Source organism: Rhamphochromis sp. 'chilingali' (assembly GCF_963969265.1).
Source record: "Rhamphochromis sp. 'chilingali' genome assembly, chromosome: 17".
NCBI classification, from domain to species: Eukaryota; Metazoa; Chordata; class Actinopteri; order Cichliformes; family Cichlidae; genus Rhamphochromis; species Rhamphochromis sp. 'chilingali'.
Window position 1 is genome coordinate 30,449,216 of NC_137944.1, and position 20,033 is coordinate 30,469,248.

Below are 20,033 nucleotides of genomic sequence, written 5' to 3' on the forward strand. Positions count from 1 at the left end.
TTTCATCAGCGAGGAAATAATCAGAGATTGGGCAAAGACAAGAAAAAAAAAACAACTTGTAAACTACAAAAAAAGAGACATAGGAAGGGGTCGGCGAGGGGAGAGGAGAGGCAGTGCTTTTTTAAAGTATGTGGTTTTTGGCTTTTTTCTTGGCCCATTGAGCCTCACTGTGCTCTTTCTCCTCAGACTCTCAGGATTTCAAATGGATGCTTTCTGACACAGAGCAAACAGATAGCATGAAAACGAAAAAGCACAAACAGATGGGAGGGAGAGAGTGGAAAAGGCAGGGAGGGGGGGGGGGCGTAGGTAGCGGGTGTCGATAAACGACCACTTGGACAGATAATAGATAGAAGGATGGGTATAAGTGGAAATAAATGGGCGAAGTTAATTATTTCTTTCACCTTGAAAATTGTGTTGCATTTCTTTTTCTACAGAACCGCATTTAAACTTGCATGCATGAACACACACACATCAGTGCAACCCATTCCTACACAAAGACACGCACACGCATTCAGTCTAATTACATTTTTCCCCATTCTGCGGCCCCCTGCAGGGGTTATGAACTTCACGAGGTTTCCCAAGTACCTCCCCACTTTTCTGTTCGAGCTCAATGCTTATTTAGCATCCAGCTGCTGCGCACGCAGACTCTCGTACAAACACTCAATAACTGGCTCACTTACACACAAAAGCACACACATTTCCCCCACTCCTGGCTCCATTCACCTTAATAACCACTCTTAGCCTGAAGTTGAAGTGCACAAAAATTACACCCTGTACACACCCGTTTGGTGAAAGCGTGTGCTCCTGCGAAACACACAAGCATGTATGAACACAACAAAAGCGCCTCAACGTTTTACAAACGCTAACATTTGCGCACATACACACACACCAAGCTCTGACACAACACCACAGGAATGTAAAGCCTCCGAGGGGATAAACTCCAGCCAGCAATTTTACTGAGCACAGATTAACTGTACAGTTGTAAAATGCAGTCATAAAAACACATTGTAAGGGAACAGCATGGAGGTAACAGGACTGGATATTGATTTCGAGTACATGTACATCCACTAACACCATTTGGGTGAGTTGAACACCTGTGGTGCATGTTGCAGTGCCAAAAACTGAGGCCATTAGCAGTTTTAGCTGTGCATCGAAAAAGGCTCTAACATGTTATTTCACTACAACTGGACCCGGACAACACGCAGCACAGTGAAGCATCCTTAACGAATCTGAAGAACTTCAGTCTCTAAAAATGAAGGTCAGTTCAAGCTTTTCAAAAGTGTCAATTCAGTTTGAAACATCCATGGGTTAAATCTGCTTAGGAACTGGGTTCTTAACCAAAACGTTCATTCTATCTTTCTAGTGTACTTGTAATATAATCTACAAGGCCGTGCTGCACAATGAAAGCTCAACATTCAACTGGTTACTTTCAACTGGTTTTCATTTGCCAAGCTTGATGTTCAGACTGCACTTCATGTGGATTCATCAGGAAATAATACACATTTATAATATGCATTTTACATCTAGTTTAGGCGTCATCTGACAAAAAGGAAGGGATAACCCACTGAGAGCCCCCCCTCCCCACACACACATCCTAAGATGTAATGGAAATGTCTTCTCAGGCAGCACATCTTAACATTTTCTACCTTCTCTTGCATGACTATACAGGGTTGTGTGACATCCTCAAGCAGTAGATAATTAGGTATGCCTTAGAAATATGTGTCTCCTGTATGATGAGTGCTTTGACCTTAGAGGTGTCAAGAGCCTCCGGATCACTGCATGCCTTGTAAGATGTCATGTTCACTGTAACTGTCTCTACAATTAGCCTTTAAATCTTAGGTAAAAGACTGCAGTGAAATCGTGTGTGCATTGTAAGTCTGATTTAATCAAACCCAGATTGCTGCTTGCAAAATGAGCAGTTACTACCCACTGGGCCAGCAGGGTGGTCTGTGATTACAGAGACAACCCTGTAATATAAAGACAGGCAGTTTGATTCTTGAGTTCTGCCTAAGGACGTGATCGCACCTCCGGTTTGTTTGCTTTGTTACATTTTTTATACTGTTCATTTATTTTCTTGCTCCCTGATTACAAGAAAACCACAGCTTGTAAATAAAAGTCACAACACTCTCAACAAGCTCATTTACTGGACACTTCTCGGTAGTTCACATGCTGTCATGTTAGAGAATTGCTGGGAAAGAAAGGAAAGATTTCACTGCCTCTACCATTTGTATTTATAGCCCTCACTGAGCGGACACATGAAGCAACAACTGAGTATTGGTCAGGGCTGCAGCTTCCCAGGGGTTCAATTTGTTAACACTCAGCTTTACAGAGATGAGAAACTGCTTGCTACTAGGTATCAAAATAAATGTACTACAACCCTGGATGAAGTGCTGCAGTTGGAACATACTTTTAACAAACTGAACCACATGGTCTTGCAGCATGGCAGTGAGTCTTATTTTCAGTGGTTTTTTGTTGGAGCTTTAATGACACTGTTTTCACTTATATGCCAAAAGCATACAAAAAGCGGTTTTAGTTAAATGCTCCACCCATGTGTGGTGTGAATGCATTTATTTGTCAAGAATCACATCACCTCTCCGACTATGAAAATTCTGCATATTATGTAAATGAAAGACAGCTATGAGTGGGATGTTTTAGTTCTTTTTTTTTTATTGATTATGGAGTCCGCCTAAAACTTTGGACACGAAGAGATGATAAAAAAATGTCTTTGTCTGCCAGCCGTGTCCACATGAAGAAGCGTTTAATGCAAATCTGCGGTGATCCATCATCCAAGTGTGGTGCTTACTCACTGCTTGTGTGCGTAAGTCTTTTTCAGTTACACGCATACAGTACGTACACACTCGCTCTCCACACACTCGTACCCAGAGCTGTCAACATGAGTGGGTTCAGTAGTTTAATGAACATTATTGATGGCGAGGCTACAGCACTGCTGGCATAATTAGTGTGATGTCTCACACCTACATGTCTGTAGCTTCATTAATTCATCGCACAGCCTGGCTAATAGACACGGACACATGCACAAAGACGCACACACATGTGAGCACCGGCAGTCTCATGTGTCATAATCCAAAACCCCGGTAAGTCCTCTTACCTCTACACCCTGCCTGTGCTGCATTATGTATTGAACTTGCACTGCTGCCACTCTGTGCGTATGCCATTTGGATACAGTATCCGTGTGTGCGTGTGCGCCAGCGTTGTGCACTGTCACATATATTTTTAGCCTCATTCTGCTTGGCTGAATGCAGGGAGCTGATTGCATCCAGACCTTGGCTGCTGATACTGATCAACAAAACCAGCTGAGTGAAAAACAGCCATCAGCCTCCCTCTTCCCTCTCTCTCTCTCAATCCCTCTCACCCACTCGCACTCAATTCACCCACCACTCCTCCACTGCTCCCTCCCTCTTAAATGGGGCGATTTGTGGTTGGGTGACTCATTTCTAAGCAAATCTGGACCACGGAAGAGAGGAGAGTGAAAGACAAGGGTGAGTGAGGGAGGAGGCGGGGGGGGGGGGGGGGGGGGGGGGGGTTAAAGGGGCCCAAGAGAGCAGAGAGAAATAGCAAAGGTGAACGAGGGGAAAGGAAACCAGTGTGTGCTTGCATACTTTTGCTCAGTTCAGATAGATCCAGCTCTCCCTGTCCACCTCTGTCCATGAATATGATCAGGGGCACTAAACTTAAATGTACACACCAAGACAGCAATATTATCCTGCACTGCAGACCTGATTAACGACTATGGTATATCTCGTTGTGAGAGCAGACATCAAGATATATTCATGGATGTTCAATGCTTTAAGAAATACAATTGTTAAAATGTCACAGCGCCCAAGGTACAACTCTACTATGGCTGCCATTTTTGTGGCTATTATTTTGCTACAATTGATCATGAATACAATCAGACAGGTAGCAAGCTATGCAGGAGGATGAAGAATCAATTTTTGATGCTGAGTACTAAGTTCTGGCCTGATGACCATTGTCCGTATGCAGCACTTACTGAGCTTTTTCAATCCTCTCCTGCCCTCTTCATTTTCTCTGGTCAGTTTTCCCTTCATTTCCTCTTTCCTGCCTTCATTTACCTGCCTAGAGGTCTATATGCAAATCGTCTAACCTTACACCCCTCCTTCTCTCGCTCCCTGTTAACCTCCCACACCTTCTCCCTCTCTCTGCATTGATCAGTTCATAGTGGATTAGCTTCAGTTTGTGATAGCCGTCTGACCCAGCCTGGCCTTGAACAAGCCCTGCTAGCTAATTGAAAGACAGTGAGCTGGTCTGCAGGATTAGACACTACCCAGTCTGTCTGGCTCATTATTACAAACACACAAAAATAAACACACACATACACACGAGGAGAGCGAGATGGGCGGTTTATTGAGCTTTTTGGATGCGTCATGCCAGAAGGGAATAGCCCACAGTTGCAACGCTGAGAGAAATGAGAAAAGTGACTAAGCCCTCAACACAAATTGGATCTTCTGCAAGTATTTGTGTGTCTGTGCATGCTTGTGTTTGTCTCGATGGAGTTTGTTAGTGTGTGTATGTGCATGCGCTCTATCTGCTTATGTAAGTGTCTGTGCACGTGTGTGTATTCTTGTGACTATCGGCACCTGTGTGCAGGAATGAACTGCATTAAAAAATGAAAAAAAAATAAATAAAAAAAAACAAAGCTAAGAGAGTGGCTGAGTTGTGGCCCAGGGTCTTTAACATTGAAATAGAAAGCAGCCGCAGAAGCACAGAGGTAATCATGAACTGCTCCCTCACCAAGCTTCAGTTGCAGGTAACATCTGACCCTGAGTCCAGTGAAGAATGAGCCTGTGCAACAGCAAATGTGCATATAACAAAATAAAACAAAATAAACGTGTGTGCCGAAGCAGATACGAAACATAAGTACACTGTGGGCTTGTGCATTTAAATCGCAGGATGGTGATTTGTACCACAAAAATCCACAGCGGTGTATATAGAGCACACAGGCTATGGGTGATATTCATGATGTGCTGTATACATTATTTGAAATGTATTTAGTCAACTATTACATGTAATTTTGCCTGGAGCCAGACAGCTGAAGAAGTTTGGATTTGGACGCGAGATTCAGAAACCCACAAACACTGAAAAGCGAGACACGAAGAAATGGGATAAAAGCCCAGGGGAGGTGGATACAGTGCATCATGAGCATGTGTAAGCGTGTGCTCGTTTGTGCATTCAAGGGTCACCCACATGCTGCCTCCCCCTGATTGAAACCAGCAGTGCCTGGCTTGGCTCAGCTCTCTCAATGAGCTCACCCTTCTCTTTTGACTGCTGTAGTAAAAGGGAAAGTCTTGACTGCATCAACCCACGCGGGCCCCAAGCGTGAAATATTCAGGTAAAAAAACGAATACCCCATTTTAAAATATTTAAACCACATACCACACAACACTCAACCCCTTCGGCCCCTCGGCTTCTTTTCCAACTCTGACTCATATCAATAATGTACCCGTTTCGATCAGATGGATCTATTTCAAAGTCGAGATGGAGATTAGCTGATTGGAATTCAATTAAGAGAAGGTTCTTGACTGGAATTTAACCACAAGTGGCTCCTTTAAAGAACAACATTAACATTTCAGCTAGCCAAGTCCACACACTGGTCACTTCAAAGCTAAGAATGAAATACTGTAATCCTGAGAAAGTCTCGTCGACATATCACACGCTTCAAAACTGGCCAACAGGGTCATGTAATATCAATTAAGTAGAATTTTAAAAAATGGGAAAAAAAACTTTTAAACAACACAGTGGGAAAGCTTTTTTATCTGCAACAAATGTTAAAGAGTTACATCACAGGAGCACAGAAATGGAAGAATAATTCCAGACAATTTTAAACAGTTTTTCTTATTCACAACTCGACGCTTGCTTAATCTCAGCTGGCGGTGGCTTTCGTCTGACTCCTGCCTGTTCCAGGGAACAAAACACGAACACCACCTGTAGGAAGCGATGCTGCTGCGTCTGTGAAAAGAACCGCCAAAAAACCTCCGTTGTTGAAAAATGTGGCATCTCAGTTTTATTCTTTGTCACTGTCTTGAAGGACAAAAAACAGGACCGCAGACAGCTAAGAGTGTAACACAAAATTCTTGGCTTGCTTCCCAGAAAATAATCTAGCAGTGAGACTTGGAATAACAACACTTTTTAGTCTGTGGCACCAGCATCCTCTCCGTTTCTGTGTTTTCACCTTTTGAACCCTATTTTGGTTCATTTTCAGTTAATCAAAGGCCTAATCCCTCTGTTAATTCTGCTAATTTGTTCCTGTACCACACAGCCACTCTCACAAATTTACAGCCATTATGCTCCATGTTAGTATTTTAAGCTAATTACAGGCCTAATCCTAATTAGGTGTCATTTTTGTACCTACAACACAGAACAAGAATTTTCCTAAATATCACTCTACCCACTTTTGTTAATTATAGTTTTACTGAATGGTAAACTCTTTGGACCAGAGACCTTGTTTTAAATGCTTTTTTGCTACATTTCCCATGTAATATACTAGAGTTTCATTTCTGATGTTCTGCCTGTAATTCAGCATTGGAGTTTACATGGATATGTTTGACATTTTAGTTCTAACCAGTGTCTACAGACACACTGAGGGAGTGGAGATGCAGTACCTTGGAAAGGCCATGCAGCTGCTGGCACATGCTCACAGGCTGATGTTGGGACTAAACTTTTGACCTTTTGGTTAAAAGCCCTCATGTCTCTACCTACCCTCCTGCTTCAAAAACACATCTATTATCATTCCAATGCTGTTGTCTTGCACTACATAGAGAGGAACAAGAGGCACTGTGCTATACTTACATTATGTTAAATGAATTACAGACACAGAGAGTTATTACGCTGCAATGAGATCTTAATGCTTGATTCTTGGCCTCCACTCTGCTCTAACTTGGATGGTGCATCTCCACTTTTCATAGTAGTAGAGTAAGTTTTTTTACTTTAATGAAATTATACCAAACCTTTGCATTTAAAGAGCACACTGCCTCCAAAGAATAATAATAAACATTTTAATTGCCAGCATGTCAGAAAGTCTACTCCCACACAGTTGCATAAACATCCTACTGAGCAAGAGCAGCCTCTGCATTGCATTGGAGAGGCGTAATTAGTCTCCACATTATATATACACATATAATATTCGATAACTGCAAGAGACAGAGCAGATAATTGCTCACTTATGTGTTGTGATTTACTTGCTTGCTCACAATTTTCCCCTTTTCTGTTTCTTCTGTTATGACTGTCACTTTATGTAGAGCTCAAAATACAAAATGCTTTTTAGCCACACTACGTTAAAGTTTATTAGTTGCTTTGGCACCAACTGATTATATATTAAACTGAATGTAAGGTCTGTTATGCAGCATTTACTACAGGCTGCTGTCGAATACTCTGTGCTTCAGTTTTACTTGGCATTCTTCACAATACTCAGGGATGCTAAACCTGTGTTGCCAGGGGCTATTTTCTAAGCATTACAGCAGGTCAGGGGCCGGTTAATGAACAAAGAAAAATATTTTAGTGAAAATTCAGTGAAAATAAGGGTTAGTCCTCAATGACTGAATCTAAATAAATTAAATGCATTTCCCTTATCTTATGAAATTCATAAAAAATTGCCAAACTATATTAGTTTGACACAAGAACTGACACTAAACCTACGAGGCAAATACCTTATTTCACTCTGTTTAATAGCTGCTACTGCATGTCATTGGGAATGGCTTTGGTTACAGCTGAACATTAACTGGAAACTTAGTGACAGGGATGGGAATCGAGAACCAATTGTTAATCTCTACTTGCACTTGCGCTAAAATCAGCTGATTTCAGTTAATGTGCCAGAGGATGAAAATAATAGCACAGTGTAAAGTGTGGATATGGACATATGGACATTTTCTTGGTGTTGGACTGTAGCCTATAGGTTTATATTGTTATAACTGGTAATTATGAGATGATGTGTTTTGGTCATTTTACATAGAAACACTAAAGCAATCTAATGTCTAATGTCTTTGATATACTGCTTAGCGATGGTGGTGACTCTCAAAGCGGAGCCAGAGAGAATCGATAAGGAATAAAATTGATATGTGATATTGATGATGGAATTGGAATCATTAAATTCTGATCATTCCCATCCCTACTTAGTGAGGCAGAAAATGGTCAAGTTGTCAAAGTGAAACTTGATTGGCCCCCAGAGAACAAATGGAGTATAACTGTGTTATAATATAATTTTTTAAAAAACATTAGAAGAATGCTGTTAGCCCAACATCTTTCTGAAAAAGTTAAAACGACAAATTACACCAATACGTTTCATGGGATAGCCTCCTTTGAGTCCTAAGGTCATTGTGCGCCGAAACTCTACGAACAGGAGATACGACGATTTTACACCAGTGTTCAATTATTACAAACTTCACAGTAACCTTTTCCACTGATCGCCTTGGGTCAGTCACACAAAAAGCTCTAGTCATAGACAACAAATATGTAGCAGTGGAAATTCACAGTTTCACAGTCTGTTTCTTGGAGGCCCCACACTGGTGGTGGTAATCTGTTGTCTGGAAGGTCATCCTGCTCTGAGACAGAGAAACAGACTAAAGTTACAGCTGTCGGGTGCCCAGTGATACAGAGGTGAGATATAAACCTCCCCCCAACTCAAATCTCTCTATGTGAAAGACTTCTCACCCCTGTCCTAGGCGTATGTGTGTGTTTGTGTATTCCCTCCAGGTATGTGTGTGATAAGCCATAGCCTGAAGGCCTTCTCCTCAGCTCTTATCTCCCTGACAGACGTTACCCTTGCATGGCTGCGGCCCCAGCAGTCACTCTGAGGGCGCGAAAGCAGGGTTCTCTCTCAGCTTTCTGGAAGTTTTTATCAGATCTTTTTGGCTTTGTTTCTGATTGTCCAGGAAAATAACACACACACACACACACACACACACACACACACACACACACACACACACATATATATATATTTTTGGGAAATTGAGCTCAACCGTAAAATGATTTCAGAGTGGAAATGAAACTCATCTAGATTAAATGACTCCCCGTGTTACTGCCAAGATTCATCTGAGGTGTTAGAAAAACACAAGTGATAGGAGATCAGTAATTACCAAGTCTGAAAGTCACAGTGAAATCCTAAATGAATTTTCACATCATGGACATTAATTATACTTGATTACGTCGAGGATATGAACAAACTGCGTTTTGTTGTTGTATTTAAACCTTTTATCCATCTTGCTTTTATTTAAAAATCAAACAATTTTACAACTTCGCTTGAGCAAAACTAAATTTGTTCATACATCACAATGACTCTCAGCTGCCGAACGACCTGGCAGAAAAGATCAGTCACTTTTAAAGACTTTCTGTTTCTGTTCTGCTTTTTCTTGCTGCCTTGTAAAATGTTTTTATTTTATTTAAAGCACTTTAGGACAAGTGCAATCTTCTCGTTAATGCTTCTCTAACATCATACTTTTTGTTCTCGGTGAAAAAAACAAATGATGTAGAATGTGTTATTATTTTAGGCACATCTTGCTTTGGGAGACACATTTCTTAATAGTCACACGCAGACATACCACGCCGTCTTGCAGTGGAGCTCTGACAGCTCTGTTTGTTTTTTTTCTTGCAATTTTGACAGAACCAGTGATAAATCACAGCTGTATGTTTTGAAGCAGACAGGCCAGTCACAGACAGGTCGTGATAATAATATGGTAAAAACAAAGAAACTGCAAGGTGCACAAATTTCCACAAACTACTTGGAGAAGAAACAACGCCAAGCTAAATCATCCAATAGGGAAATCTCTCTGAAGCTTCAAGACTAAATAAAGCAAGCAAAGGATTTTCTTACAAAATAGTATATGTATTTAATCACTGAATACTGCCACACGTCCCCATCTCAGTCACTCAGTTTTCCAGCTTTGTAAAGCAGTAGGCAATTATCTAGTCCAAGCACAAACCACAACTGAACTTTTCATCCACACCTCCCACAGCTACAAGATGTTCTCTAGGAAGGAGTGTTGTTCTTTTCAACGCTATAGTTTTATACCCTCGGGTGCAAATTAAGTGAAACTGAATCAGCTTAATCAAGGCATGAAGATTAGATAAGATCTTACTAGAAGTCTAAACAGGCGGTCTTTCTCTGTCTGTTACTGCAGCAAGACATCAGCTATACAGGAGGCCCCAAAGAGCTGGAAGGACAGTTTAAGGGTTTAAGTCTTTACTTACTTTACCAAAGCCTGAGATGCATAGTGTATCACATACTACAGAGATGCTCCTCTGTACAGTTACGAGAGCCTCAGATACATGTGGCACTAAAGACAGAGGCTAAAGGTTGGGCATTAACCTTCCACTTTTCTCTCTTCTGAAATAGTTAAATAATTAATCAACAGACTGATCAGCAACAAATTATTGGCAACTTCGATAGTCAGGTCATCTGATGAGGTTTATTTCACTGTGCCTGCCTCGTCTTATTATTCAGTGCGCTGATTGCGTTTGGCACAAATGATTGCTCAGGCACCTTTTTAGTGGAGGCATCCCATAATGATGTTCTGAGGGCATTTAAAATCAGAACAAAGAGGCTGTTGTAGGTCAGCAACAATGGACTAGGCTTCCCTCAAATGGCAACTTATCTAATGAGGTTTGTTGCCAACTAATGATTGTTCTGAAAATCCTGTGGAGGTTGTTCCATTTTGCTGCAATCAGCAACATGACCTGTAGCTCTATGTCATATTTAAAAAAAAACAACAATGGTGATAAAACATACCAAAGATTGGTTGCCATATCAACAATGGTTTCACCAGATAAACATGATTAATACGGACTTTCTGCAGAAGATCAGCTAGAAAATCTCTAATCCAATGAGAGAGTCCTGGAGTTACCCCCAAATTTATTAGCTGCTGGAACAAAATGTGTGTCCTCATTGTTAAAAAGGCTGAAGAGCCACAAATAAAGTCCTTGTCTGAGCATCTTCCTTTCTTCGTGTTTCCTGTTATCTTTGTGAATGATGATGATGATAATGAAGGGAATAAAACCAAGCTATCTGAAGTCTCGCTGGCCACTGAGACTCATGGAAAAGAAAATGTTCAGTATTTTTTTCTTCATTTTCTATTTAACACTACATTTTTACAGGGAGAACAGCACAGTAATTTTGCAGTGCAATGCATCACAGCATTTAAGGCACTAATTTCCAAGGTTGAATAGAAGGGCCTTTAAATCATTATAAAAAGATGTACGACTTTTTTCCAGGCTGCTGTTGAGATTAATGCAAAATTTGTACAGTACTCATCTTTAATATAAAACACTTCATTACAACAATTCCTTTGCTTAACCTGTACCTAATCTTTGAATGTGTGATTCAAACCTATGTGTGATTCATTTAGCTTGTACAGAGGTTAACCCAGGCTTTATGTCATAGAGAGTTGGTGCCAGCATTTTCCCCTATGGCTAGATCGTCTGATTACTTTATGCACAGAGCGCCACGGTCCAATTTGTCTGTGTGTGCATGTGTAAAACATTGTTGTGTATGTGATGTGTCTGCACAGTGAGTATGTATCTTTCCAGTGGACGGCTATCTCACTTGCTGCAGGCGATCCAGGAAATGCTTCTCCACTGGTCCACTCAGATGTGACTGTGTGTATAAATGTGTATAAGGGTGTGAATATGAGGGTGTGTGTGTGTGTGTGTGTGTTGAACAGCAACAACCGCCCCCAGCCCACTGCCAGCTGGACTCCCCCATGAAAGGACTTTTTTGTATGGGGGGGTGTGGGAGGTGGAGTGATGGGCTGAGGGATAGAGGACAGAGGGGGTCACAGCCTCCTGCCAGCTCACTCTTTCAGACTGGACCAGAAGCCATCAGAGTCCTAGGAGGACTTTCCTGCCACTCTCCTCCTGCTGTTACCTCCGTCTGTACCTCCCCATCACAGCGTCCTCGCCCCAAACACTTGCCTCTATCTCGGTTTCGAGCCCTTCTGCAATCATGCTGTCTTTATTCTACTGCCCACCCCAACTCATACCCCCGCCCCCAAGCCAATCTTTTTTTTTTTTTCCTGCCAATACCGTCTCCCACTCTCCTCTCTGGGCACGGTGCACTGGGCAGATCCAGCTGGCGCAGTGGCAACCAAGCAAGCCATGCATAGCTGGCATCATGTGCATGTTGACGGATGGGATGCAGGGTGGGGCTGGAGTGTGCGTGTTTAGTTGTGTGTATCAGTCTCTGCGGATATTGGGCGGGGGGATGCTCTACACACTTGACTCTCATCAGCGAAAAACAAAAATCTCGAGCTGTATGACAGTAACATTTATTCCTGAGAGCTTAAGATGGATGAGAGGGAAATGGGCCAGGAGAGTGTGTGCTGTGTGTGGGTGTCCGTGTTTATTACGGCTCTCAAAATGCCTCCAAGTGGTTCAAGCTCTTCTTTTAACTCGTCTTGACCCCCCTTCTTTCCTTCCTTTCTCCAACCCCTTTTCCCTTTGCCTCACTTCCCTTTCCCCATCACTGTGGTCTTTCTTATACAGTCGATCCAGACTGCATTTAAAACATGAACCTATTCTATCCAGGCTCATAAAGTAGCATCCTATCAGCGAGAGCAGAGGTGGGACCAAGTCATTGTTTTGCAAGTCTCAAGTAAGTCTCAAGTCTTTATCCTCAAGTCTCAAGTCAAGTCTCAAGTAATGTCAGGCAAGTCAGAGTCGAGTCTCAAGTCACTGGTGTAAAAGTCCGAGTCAAGTCACAAGTCTGAAACTTTGAATTTCAAGTCCTTTCGAGTCTTTAAAAAAAACAAACGAAAAAATAATGTTGCAGTTATGCTAAATGTAAATATTAGACCATGTAATTTTAAAATCTGTGTTTTTCTCAACACATACAAAATAGTGAACTTAGAAAATATACACAAATTGTGAAATTGCACCTCTTTAAAATGCAGCTCAATTAAACTTAGCTCCAAGAATAATTTTCACCGACAGTTCTGAGATAAGCTGCATGTTATTCTTGGATGCGGTTGTAGGACCAGCTTTAAAATCGCATGACAAAAATATCATACACATTAAAAAAACTGTATCACCAACGTAGCCTGGACAACATTTGCTAGTTAGATGAAGTCAGCTATCTCATCTTAGCATATTTATATGCATATTTATAATTATACGGTTCTTGGAGTGAGTGCACACACTCATGAAGTTTAGTAACTTCCGGTCACTGCAACAAGCCCAGGTACAGTTTACCGACGGATGGGTGCAGGACCTTGAAATGCACCGTGTAGAACGAAAGACCATCGTACGTATCATAAGTTTACCAGTCTCACAAATCGTCTTCATAAATACACATTCGTTAACCGTTTATTAATAGGACCTTTGAGCTCAACGGTAATTAATTAGTAGTGGAAATAATTTCTGGTAGCATCACAGAAATGTAGCAGTGACAATAATATTGTATGCTGTAATCGTACTGGGCAATTAGTGATACAAAAAACCTGTTTTATCCTGTGAATAAGGGTATGTGTTTTTGTCAGTGTACCATAATAACAGAAGCGAAACGCAATATTGTGTCAGGACAATTTACTATTTATGCACAATAAATAAAGGAGCATAGCGCGACAATTTCTGTTCAGCGCCAGACTTGCTTGTAACCTATATCACCAATTATGTTAAGAAAAATGACGCATTAACTACAACAGCAGACTGACCTTTGTGTAAATGCTTGGAGCAGACTAACCTGTGAGCTGGAGTGTTCTAGGACGTTATATTTGATCTTTGAATGGCTGCAATCCAGTCGCCTCTTTGTTACTTCGGAAACATGGCTCGAACAATTTCTCTTCAACGACGTAATCCGATAACAACCGATCTCTTTACCCGTCGGCTTCCCGTGGCTGTCATGCGACCGGCTATTGCAGTTAATAATACAACGGCTTCTTGACATTTTTGTGTTTCTTTTTATCGCTGTGTGACTGATTTTAATTGAAAGCCTGCGTGCGCTAGTACCGCTTGCCACGAGTTCCCAGAATCCTTTGCGGTTCTACCCGTGAATGACGTCACATTTTCAATCTCCATATAATATGCATGTTAAATTTTATATTTGGGGTAAAATATCAAGTCTTTTCAAGTAAACCGGTTCAAGTCCAATTCAAGTCCCAAGTCATTGGTGTAAAAGTCCAAGTCAAGTCACAAGTCTTAGAACATTTTTTCAAGTCAAGTCTAAAGTCATAAAATTAATGACTCGAGTCTGACTCGAGTCCAAGTCATGTGACTCGAGTCCACACCTCTGAGCGAGAGGTCCCTTTCACATTTCACAAGGGACTATAGTATACAAAATTACAAAAAGTAGCATCATTTCGGAATAAGTAAGGCACCAAGCTAACTATCGAGAGCTGAGTTCTTAAAGTGAGAGGTAGTTTAATGTCACAATCAGAAGAAATGCAGGTTTAAATCACTTCAAAATTTCCTTCACTTTCCCAGAATCAAGTTGATCTTTTATATACAGCCAATTCTACCACAATACAGCTCCTCTCCATCCTTCTGCAAGCAACAGAGGCTGTGGGACATCACGACACGTGACGGCTGCTTGACGGCAGCAGAAAAGCGAGACAGCATGATACTTTCATCTACCATTTAGCAGAACAGAGAAAAGATGTTAACAGTTCTCAGCGGGGAAATTAGCAGGGCGTTATGAGCCCGTGTACACAGAGTGCCTGGGATATTAACTGTTACATTATGGGAAGCTGGGGTCTTCCATGCCAAACGGTTTACAACTCATACTGAGAGACTGGAACTGGCTTCTGCCACAAGTGGCAAGTGGTGAATTTGTAATAATAGAGCACAAGCTGCAGAACAACAATCAGTATCGCTCTGATTTAATAATTTAAAATACATGATGCCTAATAAATTCAACAACAGTCAGTAAAACCTCTACTATAGAAGTGCTGTAGAAGTTCTTTAAATATAGCTATAGCTTGGAGTCACAATGTGAAGTATCTGTATAGCACAGTTTAGCTATATCACAACATACCAAACCACAATTTAATTCATTACGGCTCCAGCCTCCACAGCATTCGATAACTGCGCTGACCTTTGATACGGCCAACCTCGTTGGTGAAAGGGTTACTTGTAATGGTCTCCTTCCTCGACTAAACCTGTAGCCTGAGCTGAACTAATTGGCTCAATAAATGCATGTTGATACGGGTCACTAGAGAGAAATCACAATTTAATGCCAAAAATGTCTCAGCGCAAGGTGTAATTGTTGAATGATTGGACAAGTTTTACCGTGAAGCTGTATAAAATGAAAGGCAAAAAGGAACACCGAGGTTTGTGTTTTTCATAAATACCGGCGGTATAAAAAGGAACACCACTCCAACATATAATTAAGGTGAATATCACACTGTTGCATGATTTCCCTCCTGAAAACCACGAGTTGCACATAAATTTGAAAGCACCGGAAGTTAAATCGCTTGATTCAAACCATATCAGACTGACAGTATCATGTTTTGCTCATAGCATGATTAATTAGCTCACTAGAGTCAGTGGTTCAACTCTCGGTGTGTGCTTTCATTAGCCACTCACATGTCGGTGAATCGGTCATTGAGCCGAATGTTTGCTGATGATTTTTACAAAGGTGAATCAAATGATCCATTCCTGTTGTAATTCACTACCAGTGGCAGACTGGCCATCTGGAGTGCTGTGACTTTTCCCGGTAGGGTTCTTTTCGAATTGGGCCAATGCAAAAGAACAGAAATTGAAATATTCACTGGGCCGTGGATCTGATGACAGACCTGGTGGAGTGAAGAAGACTCATTACAGTTCATGATTCACCTGCTTTCACCACAAATAAGAGCTTATTTGATGTCATTTACAATGCCAATATTCATAAATGCCACAGTGTCTTGAAGGGGCAAAGATTTAATCATAAATTACTTTTATATTTATATAAAGTATTATAAGCATAGAAAGATCACTGAACATGCTCATGCCTGATGGTGTGTTGTTGAGTTTTACTTCAGTTGTTTAATTCCTCACAAGCAGTCACGTTGCAGAAAAGGGATGAGAACTAAGCAGTCAAACAAAAAGATGTTTTTTCTGAGTGCTGGACTCAAATTCTATAAGTAAACGTTGCAAAAATGAGAGATTAAGTCGCTTTGTTACTTTATATCATCTAGCTGTTTTGCTGCTGTGGAAAAGAAGCAAACCCTGAAACACCAAGGACACATTTAACCATCTCAAAGTCTGGGCTTAAAACTGTCAGTTCACAACCAGGTGCTGGATGATCTGGCTCCATTTTCTAATTCAATAAATAAAATGTATTAAATAAGTTCCACCTTTGTTAAATGCCTTATACACTTACATAATTTAATCAAAGCTTTCAGAAGTAAACAGAAGTAAACACTCTTCCCCAGATAAGCTGTGGCAGTTTTATCATTTATTTGCTTTATCAGATAAATGTTATTGTTGATAACAGGTCTTCCTCTGTATCATTCTGTCACACTGTAGAAGCTAGATAGGTAGAAAACCTCCAGCAGACGTTAAGGCTTTAGTTTTGGTTTATCAGTGACTGTGATTGCAATTCTAATTCAGTCCTTAATTTAGGTGCTTTAACCTTGATTGGACAGCCGAAGTCATTTATGGGGTTTTGATGAGATGGTCTAACTCAGAAGCGCAGGACATTTTTTCCTTTCATTGCCAGCTCCTATTGATTATAGGCCAGCAGTTGTAAAGAACGACATTGAAATGAAATGCATTTCAAAGATTTATGTCTGATGCCTGAAAATTCTTGAGCTGATATGTTGGACCTGTGTGGAAACAATGGAATGCGCATTTTCCAAAAAAAGGGAATTTTCCACGGTGTTTAAGGACACTTTGGCTGTTCTCTGTCAAATTCTATCAACACGTTGTTGAGTTTTACTTCAGTTGTATAATTCATCACAAGCAGTCACGTTGCAGAAAAGGGAGGAGAACTAAGCAGTCAAACAAAAAGCCTTTTTCTTCTGAGAGCTGGACTCAAATTCTATAAGTAAGCATTCCAAAAATGAGAGATTAAGTCGCTTTGTTACTTTATATCATCTAGCTGTTTTGCTGCTGTCGAAAACAGGCAAACCCTGAAACACCAAGGACACATTTAACCATCACAAAGTCTGGGCTTGATGTCAGTTACTTAGAAAGATGAAACATTTGCCTGTCCTCAAAGAGTTTAAAGTGTGTGCGGATAGCGTGAAGGTTTTACTTGTGTCTGTAAAGGATTTTAGAGCGTTAACTCTTATTTTATGTGTATTATGCGTGTGTGTGTGTGTGTGTGTGTGTGTGTGCTAGTAGGGGAAAGTATACCCTCCGTGATACTTTGAGTCAGTCTCAATGCTATGCTTCGAGCAAGAACAGTAGCAGCTTAGCCACTTCTGAACCTCCCACACTCCCAGCGCACCGTCTGGCTACAAAGAATCTTTTTTCTCAGAGGAAACAATTCCAATCTCCTTCTCCGATTTCCCACGGATTTTCTAAATGTAGTTTTCGCACTCTCTTTTGGCAAGAGTGTATGATTTTTGTTCTTTATGTTTTCTCTTCCTTTGTTGTAAAGCTCCACATGGTGATTATGCTAACAAATTCTTCTAAAAAAAAAATGTGGAAGGAAGAAAGAAAAACATTTTGACCAGTCAAGCAGTCAGTGTGGAGTGCACTGTGGAAACACACACACACACACACACACACACACACACACACACACACACACACACACACACACACACACACACACACACACACACACACACACAGTGATTAAAATGACACTAACAAGATTTGAGGCCTGCCCGCTGACGTGCAATGAGGCATTTCAACATCCAGACTTGTTCCTGGGTTTGTGTTTGCGTGCTTGTGAGTTTAGAGGTGTGTGCATGTGTGTAGGATTCGTATATTGAAGCATCAGAAGGCGGGGGGGTAGAAGAAGAAACTGTGACCGAAAGTCGTGGCAACAGTGACCAAATCATCTCACTGGTAAATGTCAAAAGTCAAGACCCAGCAGAAAGATCAAGACTGCATGCAGACACCACCATTATACTGTTACCAGAAGGAGAAATTCAAAGGTGAAAGAGGAAAGAAAATGTGAACGACTCAGTTCCCTTGTTTAGTAAGTGTTAGTCAAAAAAAATGCAATGAAAGGAAAAGGTAAGAAAAAACTAAACAAAAAAAGAAAAACAAGAAGAAAACCAAACCTGGGCAAACTGGCTCACACCAACTTGAACCCCTTGAAAGAATCTGGGAATCGTCCAACAATCCCAGCACCGCTGCATCCACTGCAGGGCCAAAACTCTTGTAGAAGGGCCTATCATACACCACAATTCACTTTGAATTTGCATCCAGCAGAGCTACAGATTCCCGCTGCAGTGTAGCCGTGCAAAGTTCAGTTTCAAGAGAGTGCTTTCGATCGGAGGTTATAAACACCGGCCCTTGTCTTGCATTTTGGCCCTGCTGTGGGGAAAGGGTCAATCAAAGGCCTCCACTGTGCCTCGCTAAAATTTGGCCAGTGAGGAGGAAAACATTTAAAAAAAACAATCCGACGTGAAGACTGAGAGAGATCAGCATCCCTGCAGCTCTCAGATCAGCTCTGATCCCAGAATGTGTGCATGGGTGAGAGAGAAATGTATGTTTCTGTGCATGCGTGTCTGCAAGTGTATCCATCCACCGGAAGAGGCGTATGAGACTATATGTGCATGCATATGTGCACTGGGACAATGTGGAATATTGTCAGGGAACTAGCATGGCTCACAGTGTGTGTGTGTGTATGTGAGTGTATGTGTGTGCAAGCAGTGATCGCATGCTGTTTGCTGTATTCCTGCTGGGTGTGATGGAGTATTGTGTTGGGTCACCAGTGTGTATTCATCATATTGACTGGTAAATATACATGGATTTCCATTTCATTTGTGCAAACGTCCACACATATACAAGGCGTGTGTGCTTGTTTGTGTGTGTGTTGTCACTGTGTTAATAGACTCACCAATGACAACAGTGGTGATTTGGTTCCTGCTGGACCCGAGCCGATTCTTGACCTCACAGATGAAGGTGGTGTTGACAGCATCATCCACCTTCCTCACTGTCAGCTTGTTGCCCTCCACCACCACTGTTTCTGGCAAAGGACCAGAAGCCCTGTTGATGGGGGAAAGATGAGAAGGAAGGCGAAGCAGGGAGGACATAAAAGTGAGGTCGTGAGTACAGGTTTTTGGTGAGATCACAAAGGATCAGAGCAGAGAGGAATGGAAAAAAGTAATGAAGAAGTAAAGCAGGAGAAGTAAGTCATTGTGTAAATCAGGGATAACAAGAAAAGACGAGACGAGACGGTGGGGACGAAAAGGAAGCAGTGACGAGGTCATATATTTGGAGAAATTGGATAAATAAGATGAGGGGGAAAATTGAAAAGACAAAATCATGAAAGAAAGAAGGAGAATAAAGAAAAAAAAACAGAAAAAATGGGAAAAGACAGAAAATGTGGTTTGAGGAACATGGTTTGTTGCTGCAATATTCAAAGATGGCAGTAATGTGTGAAAAATCATGCGAACAGCCATTCTGTCTCCCTGCTCAATATTCATAAAGAGAAAGCAAGCCATCTGTCCATCAGAACGACTTTTTTTTCTTTTTTTAAAAAACACAAATGCATTTGAATGTCTACTTAAAAAAAATCTTTTGCCAAAGCATGGCAAAGAAACATCCTCTGCCAAGGCCAGTGCCCCAGTTTTGTGATTTTAATGAAAAAGTTCCAGATCTGTACGTAATTTAGTGGGTTTTTCCTTTGCCCATATTCTTCCTCTCGGAGAAGTTTCTGTGTAATGTTGCTGATAAACAACCAGGCAAACAGGCCTTCAAAAAACCCCACCTGTCTCATACACCTGGCTCACCATTTGCCCTTAACTACCATTACAGCGTAAAAGAAGATTGTCAGGCACATTTCTGCAGGGATTACAACTAAAACCCAATTTACAAGAAGGTTAGGAGTAAAATGTAAATAAAAGCAGAAGGCAATAAGACAAAAAGCATCCCAGATATCCTGATGGATTAAGTGTGACCCTTAC

The 20,033-nt window shown here is 41.3% G+C and overlaps 1 protein-coding gene across 3 annotated transcripts in view; it reads right to left on the reverse strand.

Annotated features, from left to right (window-relative positions):
• LOC308384228 (poliovirus receptor-like) overlaps positions 1–20,033 on the reverse strand; it is a 355,455-nt gene that overhangs the window by 174,720 nt on the left and 160,702 nt on the right. For all 3 annotated transcript variants that reach the window (XM_080862686.1, XM_080862685.1, XM_080862684.1), the window contains exon 6: positions 18,965–19,113. In XM_080862686.1, coding sequence (XP_080718812.1) covers positions 18,965–19,113 — 149 coding nt within the window. The remainder of the gene's footprint in view (positions 1–18,964; positions 19,114–20,033) is intronic.